This window comes from Benincasa hispida, chromosome 9 (assembly GCF_027475165.1).
Source record: "Benincasa hispida cultivar pf3 chromosome 9, pf3_genome.v1.1, whole genome shotgun sequence".
NCBI classification, from domain to species: Eukaryota; Viridiplantae; Streptophyta; class Magnoliopsida; order Cucurbitales; family Cucurbitaceae; genus Benincasa; species Benincasa hispida.
Window position 1 is genome coordinate 88,495,915 of NC_143486.1, and position 21,072 is coordinate 88,516,986.

The 21,072-nt window shown below is 32.2% G+C and overlaps 1 protein-coding gene across 1 annotated transcript; it reads left to right on the plus strand.

Moving 5' to 3' along the window:
- Positions 1-13,005: 13,005 nt before the first annotated feature.
- On the plus strand, positions 13,006-17,382 carry KNAT1 (homeobox knotted-like protein). The gene is made up of 5 exons (XM_039043531.2): positions 13,006-13,869; positions 13,973-14,095; positions 14,226-14,361; positions 16,643-16,896; positions 17,050-17,382. Exons 1-5 carry the CDS (start codon positions 13,492-13,494, stop codon positions 17,251-17,253), a joined length of 1,095 nt encoding a protein of 364 aa, XP_038899459.1. The 5' UTR covers positions 13,006-13,491; the 3' UTR covers positions 17,254-17,382.
- The last annotated feature ends 3,690 nt before the right edge of the window (positions 17,383-21,072 follow it).

Below are 21,072 nucleotides of genomic sequence, written 5' to 3' on the forward strand. Positions count from 1 at the left end.
GGGTTTTTGGAGAATTAAGAGGATTTATGGCTTAGAGAAAATTCTGCATAATAATACTAGAGAATTGTATATTTTCAAAGTTTCTCTACAATCAAAGTCGTGTAGGAATGTGTACTTGTAAAGGGTCATAGGAAGGTCTTTATATAGGGAAGGGTTAATGATCTTTCCTAATATATATATTTTTTTCTAATATATAATTTCCTTTTCTGTAAATTTAAAATTTTCTTTTCTATAATTAATTAAATAACAATTATTTAATTAATTAGTTCATTTAATTAAATAACATTTATAAATTAGCCCAGTTAAATAACACTTATTTAATTTTAATTTACACAATAATTAAATAACTATTTATACATTAATCTTAATTTAATGTATATATTTAATTATCATATACATCACATATATATATTCAATACCTCTCTATAATTAATCCTTTATGAATCTAATTCATTTGAAATAATTACTTTCCAATTTAATTATAGATCATATCCATAATTAATTATATATGAATCACATTAATATATAGTTTCTTCAAATCAATTTGAACAATTCAAGTTATCCCTTTTAAATATCCTCTAGTGAGCTGACGAGGGGACCTGGTGGACCTGTAGATCAGAAGCTCCAACGATATGAAATTAATTGGTCAAACTCTTTAACCAAGTTAATCAATATTCGTTAACTATGGGTACACTCCACTAAAGACCCATAACTGCACTCTTCTCATTACAGATATATTTCTGTATCCACGGATATAGACCAAAATAGTGAGTTAATCTGTCACCAGTGTCTGTAACTCCAACTGGGTCAAATTACCGTTTAACTCTTGGGTTACCTCTGGCTCCTTAAGTATTAGTGTTCCTCTAATGAACAACCTGTTTATGGTTCAATCAATAAACAGAAACTCCTCTCGAACCAATGGGAGGGTAGGATAGGACCATTTGTTCAAGTCCTGAAGACATCACTTAAGGGAACACTCATCTACCTACCCTCAAGGAGGGAAAGGGTGAATTTCATCTTGTATAATTATGTTCCCAGCTTCCCACTCTATCTCTTCCCCAAAATGGTAGGCTTATTGGGTCCGCGACCTGGTCACCTTCACCCATGCACATCAAAGGACAATCCTGAAGGAACTATGATGCTCCGTAGCAGAAGCGAGGATCAGCCCAATTTTTAACCTTTTCACAGAATCAAAAATTTTATAGAACCAAAAGAAATATGCATTACTTGAAAAAAATACAAAATGCATTAAGAGGAAAAAGGAACAAGAATTCATACCCTTGAAGATCACAACAATTTATTCATGAATTCTTCCAGTCACAATCCAACGACTGAAAATCCAAGGAGTACCACAATAAGTGAGATCTTTGTATTCTTTTTTGGGATGAGAATCTATCAGGAGTGTGTGGACTCTAAGATTTGGGAAAAGGGAGAGAGTTTGAGAGCGAGAGAATTCTTTTTTTTTTTTCTTCCTCTTAGGAAAAAAAATCAAAAGAATTTTCACACTGTTCTTCTTTATGAAGAAGAATATGGAACAACCCAAAAAACTTCAACGTGAAAAAACCACTTCCCCATTTCATTGATTGAGAGAATTAAGAAATGAGAGTCGTAACTCCCTCCCTTTAATTTTGAAATTTAAATAAAAATAAATAAATAAATAAATATATATATATATATAACTTATTATATGTATATATAATTATACGTTATATCAAATATAGCATATAACCTATAGTTTTTAATTCCCTCATTAATTTGTGGTATTTAATATAAATCACGTTTATACTAAATTTAAATATATGAGTCCAATCCATATAATTAATATTTGAATTATATTCAAATATTTGTTTACTTTTAAATAAACTTTATATTATAATGTATCAAATACATTATATTAATTATATCACATATATAATTAATTTAATTATATCGCATATAATTAATTCCCTCAATTAATTTGAACAATTAAAACTAATCCAAAATTAGTTCTCAATAATCCCAGTTGAGCTATAGAAGAAACCTTGTAGACCTATAGATTGAAGCTTCCATGGTACTTAGATAATTAATTAAATTCTTTAATTAAATTACCCAACATCCATTAACTACCGGTCACTCCACTAAAGACCGATAGTTGCACTTTTCGCACTATAGATATATTTTTGTGTCCATTGAATATAACCAATCAACAGTGTGATAACCCTTCACAAATTGCTCGTAAGTACAGCTGAGCCAAAATTACCGTTTTGCCCCTGTAGTTAAATCTAACTTCTCAAGTACCACTGATTCCTCTAATGAACAATAAGTCATTAGTCCAACTATGAGTAAACCCCTCTCGGGCCAAGAGAGGGTTTGATGTCACATTGTTTAAGTCCTAGAATCAGCCCTTAAGGGAGCAATTTATCTACTTACCCTACATTAAGGAATGAGTGAATTCCATCTTGTGTAGCTGTGTTCCCAACTCCCCAATCAGACGAATCCTCAAAATGGTGGGCTTGTTGAGTCGGCGATCTGGCCATTCTCACCCATACAAATTAAAGAACCACCTTCATAGGCAGAAGTTCACAACTCACTCATGATTTAGGTCATGTCACCTATAGTCATCCTGATGAAATGTAAGTATTTATTATGAACGGCGTTATGTAATGAGACTAGTCATTTCGTGGTCAGGACCATACAAACTCATTTGTATAGAATATCCCCGCTCACGTGTCTCCACATGAATGATCAGGATCAAATCATTTGTAGCACTTTACAACAATCGTAATATCTATAAAGTGGGTCATACTCGTATTATCACCAAGATAAGATATCCAACCTTATTCATCGACTACAAACCATTTAGGTTATCATTTAAACATGATCCACCCGTATGTCTCTACATACATGTTTAAGCTACAGAAGATAACCTTGGATGTCAGTTTATTAGTTTGTAGGTTTGATGCTATTAAATGTCAAATAAAACATCTCATATTTTACTAAATAAATAAAATATTTGTACAATGCAATTACAAACTATAGAACCCTACGAGATTTAGAACATCAACCCCAACAGTCTCTACATGTATGTTTAAGCTACAGATGATAACCTTAGATATTAGTTTATTGGTCTGTGGGTTAATTCGATTAAATATCGAATAAAACATATCATATTTTATTAAATAAATAAAAATGTTTGTACGTTACAATTATAAACTACAGGATCCACGAGGTTTAAGGCATCAATACCAACAAATCCCTCGTGAACAGGAGTTCATAATATACTCAGGACTGAGACTAAGTTGCCTAGTTCATCCTATTGAAAAGAAACCATACTAGTTAACGGTGTTACATCGAGTGGTTACTATTTCACGATCTAGTCTTATGCAAACTCATTGCATAAGATACCCCCACTCGCATGTCACCTACACGAACACGTTGGATCATTACATTTGTATCAAATACAAAGTGTGTTATATCCATATTGTTACTAAGATAAGGTACCCAACTTTATCCCTATACTATAGACTTCTTAGGCTAAATCTTGAATTGATCCCTATATGTCTCCACATATAGCTTAAGACTCATTAGCCAACCTTGGATGTTAGTTTATTAGATTTAGGGTTATTAAGACAAATTAGACAACAATACAAACAATAACATTTATTGATTTAACATCTATAACTCTTTATTGATGTTGGTCAATTAATAACATTTACTATCTACGAGTTTTAGAGCATAAAACCCAACGATCTCCCACTTGAACTAAAACTCTAGTCAGTGGGTTGTACACAATCCAAAAGGCAGGATAATGTTAAATATAATAAACTATGACATCCATATACCCATTACACTTTCCTAGATGAACCTCGAACACTTTGGTCGAGAGTGCCTTCGTAAATGAATCAGCAATGTTGTGCTCTAAGGCAATCTTTGTGACGGTCACAACTCCTTTTTGCCCAATCTCCCGTATCAGATGATACTTCCTCTCAATATGCTTTCTCATTTGTGATTGCAAGGTTCTTTAGAGTTAGGCACTGCCCCACAGTTGTCACGGTGTAATCTGATGTACAAGTTCATATTTGGAACCACTTTCGAATCACTTACGAACTTTCTGAGCCAAACTATTTTTTTTGCTGCTTCATAAGTAGCTACATACTCAACATCCATAGTGGAATCTGCAATGCGTCCTTGTTTGGTAATACATCATGTTACAGCTCCCCCATTTAAGGTAAAAACTAATCTTGACATGGATTTGCTAGAATCCTTGTCAGTTTAGAAATCAGAGTCGGTGTATCTTGTAAGGATCAAATTCTTAGCTCCATACACCAGCTTGTAGTCCCTTGTTCTCCTAAGATACTTGAGGATGTTCTTAACCGCTGTCTAATGGTCAAACCTTGGATTGGACTGGTACCTATTAACAATTACCAATACATAACAAATGTTTGGCCTAATGTAGAGCATAACATACATTAAGCTGCCTATAGCTGAGGCATAAGGAATACATCTCATATCTTCAAATTTTTTAGGTGTATTAGGACACTATTCCTTAGACAAGTATGTAGGAACCCGATTAAAGGTCCTTGAGTGGAAGTGGAACATCCCAAGTTTCCAATTTTCACAGAACTTAGTTTTACAACAATCAGATCAGAAAATTATACAATTAATAAAAATTTACAACATGCTTGAAATTATTGAAAAATCAAATTGGGTTCGAAACCCTTACCTTTGAAGATCTAATTTTCACTGGAAAATCCCTCGATCTCAAATTGGACACCATCACGAAGAAAACCTCGGTATTCTCTGGGATGAAAACCCAGAGAATAAGACCGGTCTTATACAAACTCTTTGTATAAGACTGATCTTATACACTGTCTCCACATGAACGGTCAGGATCTACCATCTGTAGTAGTTTACAACACTTGCAAACCTCTACAAAGCGGGTCGTATCCGTAGTGTCACCAGGATCAGGTATCCCACCTTAATCCTTATACTACAGACTTATTTAGGTTATCACTTAAGGCATGATCCAGTTGTATATGAGTAAATACCATAATGAAATAACAATTATTTTATTCATAAAATAATGTGTATCATTTCAAACAACGAGACTCCGGGAGAATTAGGACACCAATCCCAACAAACATGACCTGACTCCTGAGTGAGTTGTGAACTTCTGCCTATGAAGACAGTCCTTTGATTTGTATGGGTGAGAGTGACCAGATCACCGACTCAACAAGCCTACCATTTTAAGGATTCATCTGATTGGGTAGCTGGGAATACAACGATACAAGATGGAATTGGCTCTTTCCTCGAGGCAGTGGTAAGAAGATAAATTGCTCCCTTAAAGCTGATTCTGAGTCTTGAACAATGTTGTGCCACATCCTCTTCTGGCCCGAGAGGGGTTTAGTCATAGTTGAACTATGATCTATTGTTCATTAGAGGGATTGATGATACTTAAGGAGTTAGATGTTACTACAGAGGCAAAACAGTAATTTGGCCTAACTATACTTACAAGCAATTTGTGAAGGGTCATCGTATTATTGATTGGTTATATCCAATGGACACATAAATATATCTGTAGTGCAAAGAGTATAGTTGTCGGTCTTTAATAGAGTGCCTGACAGTTAACAGATGGTGAATAATTTAATTAAAGAGTTTAATTAATTATTCATGTCCCATTGGAGCTTCAAGCTATAGGTCCATGAGGTCCCCTTGGTAGATCAATAAGATTAATTGAGAATCAGTTTTTGGATTAATTTGAATTGTTCAAATTAGTAGAGGGATTTAATTATATATGATAATTAAGTTATTTCAATTATATGTGATATAATTTTTATAATGTATTTGGTACATTATAGTTTAATGAGAGAAAATAAATATTTGAATAAGATTCAATTATAGTTTCTATGAATTGGATTCATAGTTGTTAAATTTAATATAAATGTGATTTAAATTAAATGCTATATAAAAGAGAAAAGAAACTATAGCTTATATTATATGTGATACAATATTAAAACTATAGGTTATATATTATATTTGATATAACATTTAAATATATATATATATATAAATAATATGATAAGTTAGTTATCATATTTATATTGATATTAATTATTATTTTAATAATAAGAGAGGGAGTTACAACTCACTTCCCCTTCTTTTCTCGTGGATGGTGATTATATTTGACATGTAGAAAAGAAAAGGTTTATACTTTTGCTTGGCAAGAAGATTGATTTTGATACAGATAGAAAAGACAGAACTGTTCTGTATGTGTGAATTGAATTTTGTTGGTGAATATTTTCAATTCCTTTTTCCTCTCCACAAAATTCCCTTAAATCCAAAATAGCCAGAGCCCACCACTCTTGCGTTCTCACCTTGAGAAGACCGAGGAAACCATTGTGGTCGTGTTCGAACTTGATCGAGTTTTATCTCGGAGAAATTCTTCAAGTGGTTTGTGTTTTGTTCGAGGAAATCTTGAAGCAAGGTCTTCAAAGATGAGGTTTCTAAAACCCTTTCATTAACATGCTGTAATTTATAAATAAATACATATCTTGTTTCTTGTTTACTGTAAAATTTATATTCAATGAAAAATGGATTTGAATCGATCTTGCTTCTGCTTACGGTTCTCTACTCCAAGAGTTCCTTCAGGCAAGACATGGAAAGTTTGTCATAGGGCAAGGAAGATTTCCAGAATGGCCTAGGTGATGACGTGAAGGTGGGTCTTGGTGAGGAAGAGGGGCATAGTAGAAGCGTTGACAAGGGAAGTGGCATAGGCAGTGAGATAAGACTATAGCCAAGAGATTAAAGAGTGTGAAGGCTATGCCACCTTAGACATTGATATGATAGGGGAAACAATCTATTCAACCTAACTAGTGGGCTAAGTGGCATAATTAGAAGATTATAAAAAAGGTTAGTGGCATGAAGTGTCACTTAATTAGGCAAAGTAGCCATGCAAGAACAAGTATAAATAGAGGCGGGAAAGATAAAGTTGGTTTTGTCAATTCTCTCATGTAAAAAAAAAAAAGGCTTCGACAGCCAAATTAAAGCTTGATCAGTCTACTTGATGATTTAAGGCTGTTGTAAAGACATTACCACGGTTTGATATTGAAATCTTGAATAAATTGAAGAGTGTTATGATTTCTAGCCTAATTCGAACAAGCTGTGAAGATTGATGAATTTTGAGTTCTCTAGGAAGAATCAAAAGCTCTAATTTTGAGTTTTGATGAATAGGTTTTAAGTTATAAGCTCTAAAGTTGAAGAGAACTTGGTGTTGAATAAGTAGGTAGCTGCATAGGTTGAAGAAGGAGATGGCTTCCCGAGCACCGAGGAAGTTAGCATTAAGTAGGGCTGATGGTAGAGTGTCCCTCGCATGCCTCACGCCCATCAGGTGAGCAATTGTGCCCAACCAGGCGACTAAGTCGGCCCGTCACCAGTCTTTGCACGCCTTGACACCTAGAATGCATGTGTTACTGCTGAGCACACCAATCCCTCGAGTGCACGTGCGCGTGGTTGTCACTCATGAGAGGCCACCCGACTACCTGGGCAGGCGACCTACAAGCCCGTGAATGTGTCCCAGTGCCCACATCTAGTGTCAGCGTGCGTGTGCCCTGCACCCATCAGGCTAATGGTTTGCCTAAGCTGTCGAGGGCTTGGTATTTGCCTTGTTATGGGATTTTAGTGTTAGTAAGCTATTATTAATTCACTTAAGGAATATTATGGATATTAAGTTATAAGAATGCATCAGTGTGGACTCTAAAAGGAATGTGAGGATCAACTTGAGTTAAAAGAGAAAGCCCTAAAAAGCTAAGTTAGTTAAAGTTATTTATTTATATGACAGGTCAAACCCGTTAGGATCTAGCTAGAGACAGTGAGTGACAAAGTTTTAAAAATGCTATTCTTAATATGCTTTCTATGCATATATTTTATAAACGCTTTACCTTAAATGATTTCAAAGCCTAGTTTAGCCAAAACATGATTTATGTTGAATGAAAGAATTATCCAGAATAAGGCAAAGTTTCCAAAGTATGTTAAAGCACGAGTGTGCCTTTTAATAAGCTATAAGCTCTAGTGTTGCAAAAGCATGAGTTTCTCCTAAAGGAAAGTTATATGCGTTGGATTTAGAAAGCAGGCAGTGAAAGCAAAACAAGATCAATAAGCATTCTAATTTATTAATTTTGGCTTCAAACTAAGCATGCTCATAAACTAAAATAGAGTTTCAACACTAACCTTTGAAGTACTTTTTGATACACGATCTTCAGCTACAATCTCCTTCTTCTTTGGCTGTGAACCACCACAAGGTCTTTCCTACTATTCTCTTGAAGCCTTAAATTGAGTTGTGGGACTAAAAATAAGCTTGAATATAAGAGAATTGGAAAGGAGGTTACTAGTTTTTTCACAGTGTGAAGAACCCTTCTTCAAACACAAATTCTCAGCTTCAACAACGATTACTCTCTTCTCTTCTTCTTCCACTCAAAATTCCAGTTTTATATTGCATAACTTTCATGCAACTAACAACCTTGCATGAATCACAGCTCATGCATGTATAATTGAGCTGAAGAGAAATGAAATTATGTGTGAGCTGCTGAAATTTGAAAGTGAAAAATCCCACTTTTGGGATTTTTCTCATTTTCAAATTTACTTTGAATTTTCTTTTTAATTCTAATTTCAAAATAAAAAATCAATTTTATAATTCCTCAATATAAAAATAAAATTTTATTAAATTTACAAAATTAATTCAATAATTAATTTTCTAATAAAATTAATAAATAAATAACTAATTAAACAATTTAATTAATTTAATATCAAATATTAAATTAATTCGTCACCAATTCCATTATCATGAATCTTTATTCATGAACTTAATATTTAAATCATATTTAAATATTATACGATTCTCCAATTCCATTTAATTCTAAAATTAAACGTGTAATTATATCATATATAACTAATTTCCTTCATTCTAATTTGAACGTTTCAAATCAACTTATCACGCTACTCTAAAGCTAATCCGTTTGTGAGCTAGTAGGGAGACCTAGTGGACCTACAGATCATGGGCTCCAATGATTCGAGATTAATTGGCTAAACTCTTTACACTGAATTAACCCTCATTTGTTAACTACTAGGTCACTCCACTAAAGTACGTAGTTGCACTCCCCTCACTGTAGATATATTGTGTCCACTTGATATAACCATGATTAATAAGTTAACCCTTCACAGGTTGTTTGTAATAACAGATGAGTCAAAAGGTTGTTTTACCCTCGTGATTACCTCTTGTTCCTTAAGTCCCACTGATCCTCTAAGGAATAATTGGTTTGTGATCCGATCATCAAATGAGTCTCTCTTGGATTAATGAGAGGGTGGGGCCTCTTGTTCAAGACCCGAAGTCAGTACTTAAGAGAACAACCTCTCTACTATCCCCGAGAGCAGGTAGATGCAAATTTCATCTTGCATCCTATGTTCTTAGCTATCTACCTGGTCTGACCCCTGAAATGGGAGGCTTATTAAGCCGGCGTTGTTGAGCCAACCCTTACCTGTGCAAATCTAAAGATGATCCCGAATAAATAGGATCAAGGTCAAGTTACCTAGGTCATCGTTATGAAATAGTCAGTTTTAAACAGTAAACAATATTATAAAGTAAGAGTGATTTATTTCGTGGTCCGATCTTGTGCAAACTCATTCCATAAGACGCCACCACTCCTCATATCATGACATGTACGAATTAGGATCACATCGTCTGTAGCACTTTACAACTCCTTGAAACAACTACAGAGTGGGCCGCATCCGATAGTGTTACTAGAATAAGGCACCAAACCTTATTCATATACTATAGATCATTTTGACTATTTACTTGAACTTGATCCACTTTTATGTCTCCACATAAAGTTCAAGTACTCATATAATAGTCATGGATCTTTTAGTTTATTGGATTTATTTCTAAAACAAAATAAGCAATTCATATATTTAATAACAACTTTATTGAATGAGTTTATTGTTTACAAACCATGAGTTTTAGGACATAAAACTCAACAGTATGCAATGTTTCTATATGATGTTTCAAGTATGATTTCAATGATGCAAAGCATTCCTAATATGTTCATGATACTTTATACCATGTTGCCTATCTTTAATGCTTTGTTTTCTAAGGAATGTTAAGTGAGTTTAAGTACCATGAATGTTTTATTTAAAGCATGATTCAGTATCCTAGTTATGAATTCCCGATACTGAAGGACATGAAGGTACCCAGGGGTTATATTTAAGCTCATGGTTTTTGGGACCCACTTTAGCACACATAGGCTTTGAGCCATGTGTTAGGGTGTTATTAGCCTTTGAGGCATATCTAAATGTACGCATGATTATTATCGATGCTGATGGTGATGTACTAATTCTACCTCAACTAAGGCTATTGACATTGAGAGTATGAACAAAAGGACTCTACCTCAACTGAGGCACAATGGTGTAAAGTTAAGTATGAATGTTTTATGTGATTTGCAAAAGACATTATATGTTTCAGTTTTTTAATGCCTTTATGAATGCTCCTATGTTTTAAAGTTTACAAGTTTAAGCAAAGCAAGCTATAACCTTGAATTCATGAAAGCATTTCTATTTATTAGCTACTCTTTAATTTCTTCAATATATTTATGTTAATGAACATTTATTTTAAAATAGTCACTCATTGGGCATCTTAGCTCACTTTTCCAAATGTTTTTCCTCCATAGGTAGCGGTTGAACTCCTAGAGCCTAGCTTGCAGCTGCCAGTCTACCATAAGATAATAGATCCTTGATAGACCCTGAAGTTTGCTTAGGTCTTTGTTTGACTTAGATGGTTTTGAACTCATGTACACATAATAGGGAAGGGTAGAACTCAAAGTTTGTAATTATACTTTGGATTTTGTGTTGTGAATTATGTAAATAAGTTAGTGACATGTTAACTCCTTTTATATGAAGAGTTCTAGTTGCTTAGAGGCTTGGCTGAAATGGATGAACAATACAAATATTTATACTTGTCTATTAGGTGATACAAGAGCAAGGAAAAAGGTTACAAGTCTCAATTAGGCAATAAGTGTCATAAGATGGTTGACATCTAAAGTCTTCACATTTCTTTCTAAGTTAAAAAGGTAGTCTGAGAGGGAATGTGACACTTATGTTACAAATACTTTATTTTATTTTATATAATCTATTTCTCACAATTTTAATCAAAATTTCAAAGTTAAAGAAAAGTCATTAAAAAAAACTGTTCTTAAAAAAACAAATATTGGCAAAAAAAATTGAAAGTGCCGTGGTTATAGTACAAAGGTTTTTTTCCTCCAAAAAATTAAAATCTTTACCAAAGTAACTATTAAATTATCAAATAAAAGAAATAGTCCTACCCACTTGGGAATTATTTAATATACTTAAATATCTATGTTTATCCTTTTGTTCCTAGTGTGAGAATTTCCAATTAGAATTGTCCTCAATAAATCAAATCTCTATGGAGTGAAAAATTGTTTTTTTTTTTTTTTAGAGATTATTTTAAATAATTTTTTTTCCAAAATTTTTACAAATAATAGTAAAATACTAAAATATATTTGTGATAGACCGCGATATACTACTATTTATATCTATCATAATATATATGATAGTCTATCAAATTTTGTTATATTTATAAATATTTTTGTTTATTTTTCTAAATTTGAAAACAAGTCATTTAATGGATCCACGTGTATATATACACACACGAAAGAACCATACGAACAAAAATAAAATATTTTGTTTCTGTTTAAAATATGTACAAACACAAGACTATCATAAACACTATTATAAAATACTGTAAAATATTGTGTACAAACACTATTATAAAATATTGTGTACTTGTACGAACCATCGTCACTTCGTTTATAGTACAAACACAAGACTTTTACACACAACTTTAATTAAGTATCAAAATAAAATATTGTGTTTCTGTTTAATAAAATATCATTCAATTCTCACAAACAAGAATGTTTTTCTTTTCTCTTTCTTCGATGACGGGTAATATTTCCACAACTGAGTTCGTTTATTTATCAAACAAAAAAACAGATTTGGTTTATTTATTGTTCTTGAAAAGATGTCACCAAATAAAATTAAAAAAATAACATGTAAGACCATTCTCTATAATTTGTTGACATACGTTATCTGCCAAATTATATTATATAATGATAAATATAATAAATAGAAATTAATGGGGTGTTTGGCCCTAGAATAGATTATAATTAAAGATTTTTACCTAACCAAATTATGTAAAAGCCTTTAATATTTTCTATAATGTTTCCTATTTCGTAACCTGACTAAAAAAAAATTATTTTGAGACCATTTTATCTAATTCCGATTAAAATATTTTACATCCAAATATTATAATACATAATAAAATAATTTGTCACTGCAAACGGACTATTAAAATCTATTGACTATAATAATTAAACTCAATGCTTAAAATAATAGTTTATGCTACAATTTTTTAAAGTTAAAACCAGCTAATTATAAGTCAATTTGAATATATCTTACTGAATGAACATTTCAGATAATTAAACTAAAAAAAAGTAATCAATCATGCCATACTCTTTTTGTGGTTGTTAGAAGTAGGAGGGTGATACCTAAAACTAAGTTTTCATACTATTTTCCAAAGAAGGAAGAAGAATAAAAATAATTAAAATGAAGCAAAAGCCTAGATTGTAGGATTGATTCTAAAAATGCCATATATATAAAAATTCTAAATATGCAATTTTTATTTGTTGTTCAGCAGTCTTCGTTACCCTACACTGTTCTCAACAACATAGGACAATCAATAATGTATGCTGGGAAATTTTACTTAAACAAGTTAAAAAAATGAGACTAATGAGAAGAAATGAAAAGAGAGAAATATTTTCATTAAATGTACTTTTCATATTTTTTTTATAATTAAAAGGAAAAAAAAAAAAAGTCATTGTCTTGGTTGTGGAATTGGATTTGGAACACTCATTCTTCTATTTGTAAGAGATACCCAATTTAGTAAATTCCAACGATTAATTAATCAAATCAATAATAGTCCCCGTAATTATTTCATTTTTAAATATTCACTTTGAACAAAGAAAGACTTGTCAACTACCACCTAAACCCCAAACTAAAAAATAAAAATAAAAATCCAGTAGAGCTGCTAAATTCTCAGCTTTGAGACTTTGTTACATATTTTTCATTTTTCATTTTTCAATTTTTTTTTCTATCTCCACGTGAAATCCGACATCTCTTCATCTTCTTCTTCCTCGGCCATGTCCCTTCCATGCAATAGATTCACTTCAAAACCTCCTTAAAAATTCCGATTCTTTAAAGAAAGCTTCTTAATTGCCCACATCCATTTGTGAAAAGAAAAATGGTCTGTCCTTCATCATAAGCTTCTTCTTCTTCCCGGCGAGTTCGAAGGCCACGTGACAGCGGCGATTCCAAATTAGGGTTTTTTTTAATTTTTTTTTTTTTTTTTTTAGTTTTGGTTTAGAATTAGGGCTTTGAAGTGAGAAAAAAGAAATGGAAGAATATAATAATGATGTAAATGAGAACTCAAATGGGAGAGGGAATTTCTTGTATGGATCAGGGAATTCTTCATCAGGTAATTTTGGAAGATCAACGGCTGAGATGGGTGTTAATACTTTTCATCTTCAACAAGAAACCGACTGTTTTCAAACAACTCATCAGATTGTGAAGACTGAAGCTACTACTTCACACCACCAGCTTCTCAAATTTCATTACCCTGTAATCCGACAACCACCACCACCACCAGCTCAGCCGCCAACGACATGTCGGCCTGAACAAAACGGTGCCGTTGATGTTGAAGCTATTAAGGCTAAAATCCTTGCTCATCCTCAATACTCTAGCCTACTCGAAGCCTACATGGAATGTCAGAAGGTAACTCAAAAAAAAAAACCCATAAAATTACAAACGGGCCCCTACCCTTCAGTTCCAATATTGATTTTAATCTTAAAAAAATATCTTTTTTGTTTTCTGGAAGGTGGGTGCTCCGCCACAAGTGGTGGAGCGGCTGATGGCGGCCCGGCAAGAATTTGAAGCACGGCAGCGATCTTCCATGGTTTCCGGAGAGACCACGAAGGATCCAGAACTTGATCAATTCATGGTGTGTTAACAATTTTACAAATCATAGCCTATAGCCTCTACTTTTTTCTTTCTTTTGGTGCTAATTAAATAATTTGACTTTAAGAATATTAAGAATATATGGGTTTTTTTAAAAAATAAATAAAAAATAGGAAGCTTATTACGACATGTTGGTGAAATATCGGGAAGAACTTTCAAGGCCGATTCAGGAAGCCATGGATTTCATGCGAAGGATTGAATCTCAGCTCACTTCTCTCTGTAACGGACCAGTTCGGATCTTCAATTCTGGTAAATTTTCTCTTATGGAAACCCCCATCAATTTTAATCCAATTTAATTAATGGAACCCTAATCACTGATTTATTTTTTTATATTTATAATGGGGTGTATGAAATAAAACAAATCATGATCTTCCCACGTTTTCTTCTGCAATCTGTGGGTTTTTTTTATAAAAAAAAATGTAGTAGTATCGGATCTCTGACACTGTAATTTTCTTTGATTATTATTGTTAATGAGCTATATTGAATTATGACCATATGTTTAGTTAGGTTTATTTGTTTATCTTTATTGGTTTTGGTGATGTTTACAATTCCGAGATTGATGGTATCATTGTTTTAGTTATTTACTTAAATGGGTCTTACTAATCAGCTTAAACTCATTCAAATCAAAGCTTAATTAAGTAATTTTAGTCCAACATAGGATTCTGTTCATATCAAACCCTACCCCATGTAGGTCCTGTCAGTGAAAAAAAATATATTACTAATTTATTAACGATCTGTAAAATGTGTCAAATTTTCTCTTCTGTGTTCTTCGAATTTCTAAATCAATCCTTTTTCCCTTCCCTCTTTATTTCTCACCCTTTGTTTTTCATCTTATTTTCTTGTATTTACTTAAATAATTTGATTTGTTGTTATTTAATTGTTGATGCAGCTTAACCACATGCATGCAAAATCACATGTGCTGTTTATGATTTGAATGAAAGATTAGAATTATGAAGATTTGATATTTGATATATTCGAGATGATGAATGAGGAATTTGTTTGAATATGTTAATTCTGCATTGTGTCATGTTTTGATTTATTAGTTATGCAACTTTGTGATTATTTTGGTTATTAATTAATTAGGGGCTGAATATTCTGGAATATGAAAGTACCGAGAAGCATCTTCTACTACTTCCAAAACAAAATAATGTGTGTGCATGCACCTTGAAACCAATGAGCTATGTATGAAGTATTTGATTTCTTTCTTTTTTTGAAAAAATTTAGATGATTGATAATTTTGAGAATATGAAGATTTGAACTTCGAATGAACTGCTCTCTGTCCATTATAACATTTTGTTTTGTAGATATGCATATTGCTTGTTGTATATTAACTGAGATGTGGTGAAGTTTTGTTTCATTATCTGCTAGCTTGGTTAAATATTGTGGTCGGAACATTATGTTATGTATTTTAAGGAATTTGGTAGGGTATTGGACAACGAGTTTGAGAATTTTAAAAATACTTCTTTGTGCATTGGGAAGGAGCAAGTGGTAGGATGTTCACTGATAAAATCTTTTGTGCCTATTTTGAGGCATATTTGCATAATTTAAAGTGTGACCTTTTTAGTGTTTAATAAATCTTCTCGACAACAAGCCTTGAAATATATCTATAATGGTATCATATTGTCCATTTTGGATAAACACGTATGGACATACTTTTGGTTTCATTTAAAACGCCACATAACATACGAGATAGTTGTCTTATTTATATACATATGATTATACCCTTATCTAGTCAATGTGGGACTTTGGTCACAACCCTAACAATCCTCCACTCGAACAAAGGACTACCAAAGTCTCTCCTCAAATAGTCATGTATTCTTATAGCTCTTATCTAGGCCAATCCCTCTTTCACTAGAATACATTGCCTATCCACTAGAGTTCAACCACATGCTACACAATGATTACATCTACCGAGACTCACCACTTCTTTGTTCAACACATGAAGATTCTATCAATATTACTAAGTCGGGCACGAGTATGATATCATTTATTAGGGCAATGACCCTTCAAATATCTCTATAATGGTATGATAATATATTATCCATGGATTTGCTTTCGGTTTCATCCAAAATTGTCACATGCCATTAGAGATTGTTGTGTATACATGATCTTCTCCTTATATAGCCAATATGAAACTTTGGTTACATTTTTAACAAACAAAATGTTTCGTAAGCATTTAAAAAGCCATTCTAAAATACATAAAGTTGAGAAAATGCTTATCACTCTTTGTGATACTTAAATAGGGAAGCTTTGAACAATTGTCTTTTTAACATGGGATTTTAAGAACTCATGTTTTGTGTACAACTACCTTTTCCCTTTCTTAACAATGAGAGATTTATGATTTTATCTTATACTATATATAAACTTCAAGGTTTTCAGGCCAACATTTTATTATTTAGACAATAACTTAAATTCTTTAGCATAAATTGACAACTCTCATTGATTTTCTATTTCTTATGGATAACATATTCCATCAGTACATTGAGTTTCTGGACTTGTGAAAACTAGATATTTCACTTGTTAATTACAGATGAGAAGTGTGAAGGTATCGGGTCGTCTGAGGACGAACAAGAAAACAGCGGCGGAGAAACTGAACTACCAGAGATCGATCCACGTGCTGAAGATAGAGAATTAAAGAACCATCTACTGAGGAAGTACAGTGGTTACTTGAGCAGTCTCAAGCAAGAACTTTCTAAGAAAAAGAAAAAAGGAAAACTCCCAAAAGATGCAAGGCAAAAGCTCCTTAATTGGTGGGAGTTACATTACAAATGGCCATACCCTTCGGTATGTTTCTCAATTCCATTGTTTAATTTACCAATTGTAACCAAGTTAAGGTTCACGAATACTTTTTCCCGTAAAATTAAAAATATTTTTAAGCACTTAAAAAGTCATTTTGAACCGACTCGAAGTCTAATTTTAGAATTGATGTTTTTTCAGGAGACAGAGAAAGTGGCATTGGCTGAATCCACTGGGTTGGATCAGAAACAAATAAACAATTGGTTCATAAACCAAAGGAAAAGACACTGGAAACCTTCTGAAGATATGCAATTCATGGTGATGGATGGTATTCATCCTCCCAATGCCGCGCTCTATATCGACAGTCACTATATGACCGATGGCCATTATCGGCTCGGACCATGACTGACCGTAAATGTTACTAAAAGTGTCTGCAGATTTGCTATGAATTCAACAAGGTTAATTCCTTTCTATAATACCAATCAAATAGTGTGACAAATAATAATGATATATGTGTGATTTTAAGGGATGATATATGCTCAAGTGTTATCTTTCCTTTTTTTTCTTTCCTACATTATATTCAAGCCTGCTTGGATAAATTTAGCTCTAGTTTCAATTATCAGAAGGTATATAACTACTCAAAGTAGTTGATATTTTATGGAAGCTACACAGAAGGGAGGTTTTTCTTTTTTCCTTTTTCAATTTACTTTGAGTTTTTTCCCCTTCTTCTTATTTTCATAATGTTTGTGTTGCTGAAACTTATTGTAGTATTTGAGTATATTTCATGTTATTCAACATGCATCGAGGAAATATTAATAGAAGAGAAATATTTGTTCCTTGTTGAAAGCTGGAAAATCACAGGAGTGTGTATAATTGCTAATGTCTTTTACTTTCACTTCAATTTCTTTATTTATGAATATTCTCTCTCCAGATTATTATCTAAACCTGATTTTAAAGATAATTTTATGATGCTTCTTTTCTCAAATACTTTATTTTAAGAATTAGAATTAAGCTTCTTGAAGGGTACATAATTTAGGAAGTATTTGGCACTAGGGCCATGTTTGTAAGTTAATTTTATGTTTGCTATATTGAATTTGGCTATGTAGGCTTGTGTTGTATTTTACATCTTATTTAAGATCATACTTATTTACAAAATGTTTTCTTTCAGTATTTACGTTTAATCTTTGAACTATTCATACCACATCACATAAATTCGAATTGATAAAGTCCATAAATTAAGAGGAGAGAATAATGTCCTATTCAAATTGATATTTTAAAATTTTTCCCCATTACAAGTATAAAAGGTTATAATGATATAAGACTCTTGTTTTATATATTATTGAATAAGCAGAATAATAATTTGCAAGAAGACAATAAGAAAGAAAATACAAATTAGGACTAAATCATAAATTAAACTAACAAAGAAAATTAACTAATTATTCTAAAAAAATTAAATAATCTAAATTAACAACTAAAACTAAATATTAACTAGAATACACTAATTATCTAATCAATCTTCACATAATAAATTTTGTTAAAATTGAATCGATAGTTCAAACTATATAAAAAAAAAGATTTCGAAGATGGTGGGCCGTTCGTTATATTCTAATTTGGGTCAGATTTAGTTTCAGAAATTTGGGCATATTCTATAATTGGCCACACAAACAAGTTTATTCATTAAAAAAGGAAAAATAAATAACTAAAATCAATTATGTATATCTTTGTCGTGGACTACTAAATTTTATTACTTTAATTTTTTTTTTAAAGGATATTGCTTTAATTCCTTAATGACATAAAAAAGGTTATCTATTTCATATTTGTCATAAAATACTCCAAAACTTATGTCTTTTTTATTTTATCCTTCATTATTTTATATTTTTGCTTTTCTTTATGTTTGTTTTCGTCATAATCACATCTTCATTACTAATTACGTTTGCCCATCTACTCGCCGACGCATAAAAACAAATTTCTATCTCTATATAATATATGATATGATAAGTCAACAAACAAATATTAGAAAAATCATGCAATATGTTTATAAAAAAATTCCAAAAGTCTGTGTTTTGTAGTGTATCTCTCTCTAGGTCGTAACTGTTTCCTTACCTTTTTTAAAAATTGGATTGAATTCAATGATAATGAAACATTTTTTTTAAATTTATTCTTCTTATTATTATTTGAGTATATATGAAACATCCTTCTAGCAGTTAAGATGTTTATATTTGGATTAGACCTTCAAATTAATTACAATTTTTCTAACTTTTTATTACACTAGAGAAAAGAGGAATTCGAACGACAAACCTCTCGGTCTTATGTCAGTTGAACTATACTTTCTTTTGAAATTACAATTTTATTATTGTTATTTTATTTAGTTCCTTTAATGTAATTGCAACTACTTCTCATTTTTCCTTTTTTTTTTTTAGTTCAACACAATAGGTAAAGATAGAGATTGGAACATCTAACCTCCTGAAATAGAGAGCATATTTTTGGCACACCACTTGTCGTTTTATCACTATTATTGATCATGATCACCAAATGATTGTAGTTAAAAGAAAAGTAATAGACAATTTATTCCAACATTCTCTTGGAAATGCATATTTGGAAGTGATTTTAAACTTGTCAAATTCATTCAAGACATACTTAAATATTTCAAAATCATCTTTTTAATCATATTTACATTTGAAAACCAATTGACAATGAAAGCAATAACTTAAAAAAACTTACAAAGATTATGAGGTCTCTCAATTTCTTCTTTAAGAGATTCTCGACATGTCTCCTTCAATATGATTTTTTTTAGATTTACCTTTCTTGGGTTCTAAAAAACGTATAAACAGCCAAGTGTATATATGATGATGGACACAATGATGCTGACAAAAGTAATGAGACAAAAGAAACAAGCATAGAAGAAAAATAACACATAATATATGTTAACCCAGTTCGGTATAACTTTACCTACATCTGAGGGGCACAATGCCAAAACTAAAGAGAAGTTTAATATAATTTAGAACAAGAGAAACAACCTAATTGATAGAAACATTATCATGTAATATAGTAAACCTTAGATAGACAATTTTTTTATACTCTCCCTAAACTTGTCAGCACCTATCTCAAGATCTTTTCTAAGTTCTGGCTTTATTGATCTTGTACATTTAGACTCCTCCTAAACTCAATGCTTCTCTTCAAGGATTTACCCACGCATGATAACAAAATTGAAGACCACTTCGTTTCTTCGCTTTCAGCAATGGCCGCACACCAAAAACAACAACACAACAATCGGATCACAAAAAAGACCTAAATGAGACATTTTCATACTTTCTTTTATAACAGTATCAACAAGAAAGTTACAGACAAGGAAACCATCAAGATCGGAATCATTCTAAAAACAACTAATTGGACAGTCCAACATGAAGTCAACTGGAAGAGATCCAATATTTCAAAAAAGGAAAATTTGCATGCCAAATAAAAGCAATAACAATCTCCCCCTTTGACATAACAAATTTCTTTTGTTGGCAATATTAATGAGATAACACAAACAAAAACTACAACAAGGCAACAAAAAACAACAAAACCAGAAACCAACTCCCAAAACAACAACAACCAAACCGCCCAGACAACCACCAACAATAAGCCAACAACACCACCCACAAAAAAAAGACCACAACCACACTCCCCCTTGATTGCCAGAAGAAGAAAATTAAGCATGTGGAAAGGAAGGACATTGTGAAGTAGACAACGCATCATCAAAGGGTAACGAAAAACTCAAAAACTAAACCAGAGTATCCACAACCACCCGTTGATCTGTAAGAGAATGAATTAAATAGGTAATTTAATAGCAAAGGATTCAACGTATTGCAACACTTGATTGTAGACAAAAATGCCAAAATTAAATCGAGAACTAGTGCCAATTTGGTATAAACTGGCAAGCGATGAAGACACTCCAGAACTGTGTGTAGAAGGACACAAGTTAGCAATACCAATCTTATGAAATATTGCATATTGATGCCCAAGGTGGCAGCAGACAATTGACCAGATGAAGGCCAAGAAGAATAAGTGCCCCCAGTTAGCTCAATCATCAAAGTTTTCTGTGGACGGATGTGGAGCACTAAGAGTTGGGGTATCATCATGATCAAGAAACACAATGATAACTTCTGCTGAAATAGTAAAACAAACACCTTCAACATGGACTTTTCTATATTCACTATTACTTGGATCATCAAACAAATTAGG

What these genes read in the sequence shown, in the direction of transcription:
- KNAT1 (XM_039043531.2), top strand. Translation starts at nt 13,492, where the DNA reads ATGGAAGAATATAATAATGATGTAAATGAGAACTCAAATGGGAGAGGG. An exon ending in CCTACATGGAATGTCAGAAG is followed by an intron (nt 13,870 to 13,972) that starts GTAACTCAAAAA and finishes GTTTTCTGGAAG; the next exon opens with GTGGGTGCTCCGCCACAAGT. An exon ending in AGTTCGGATCTTCAATTCTG is followed by an intron (nt 14,362 to 16,642) that starts GTAAATTTTCTC and finishes TGTTAATTACAG; the next exon opens with ATGAGAAGTGTGAAGGTATC.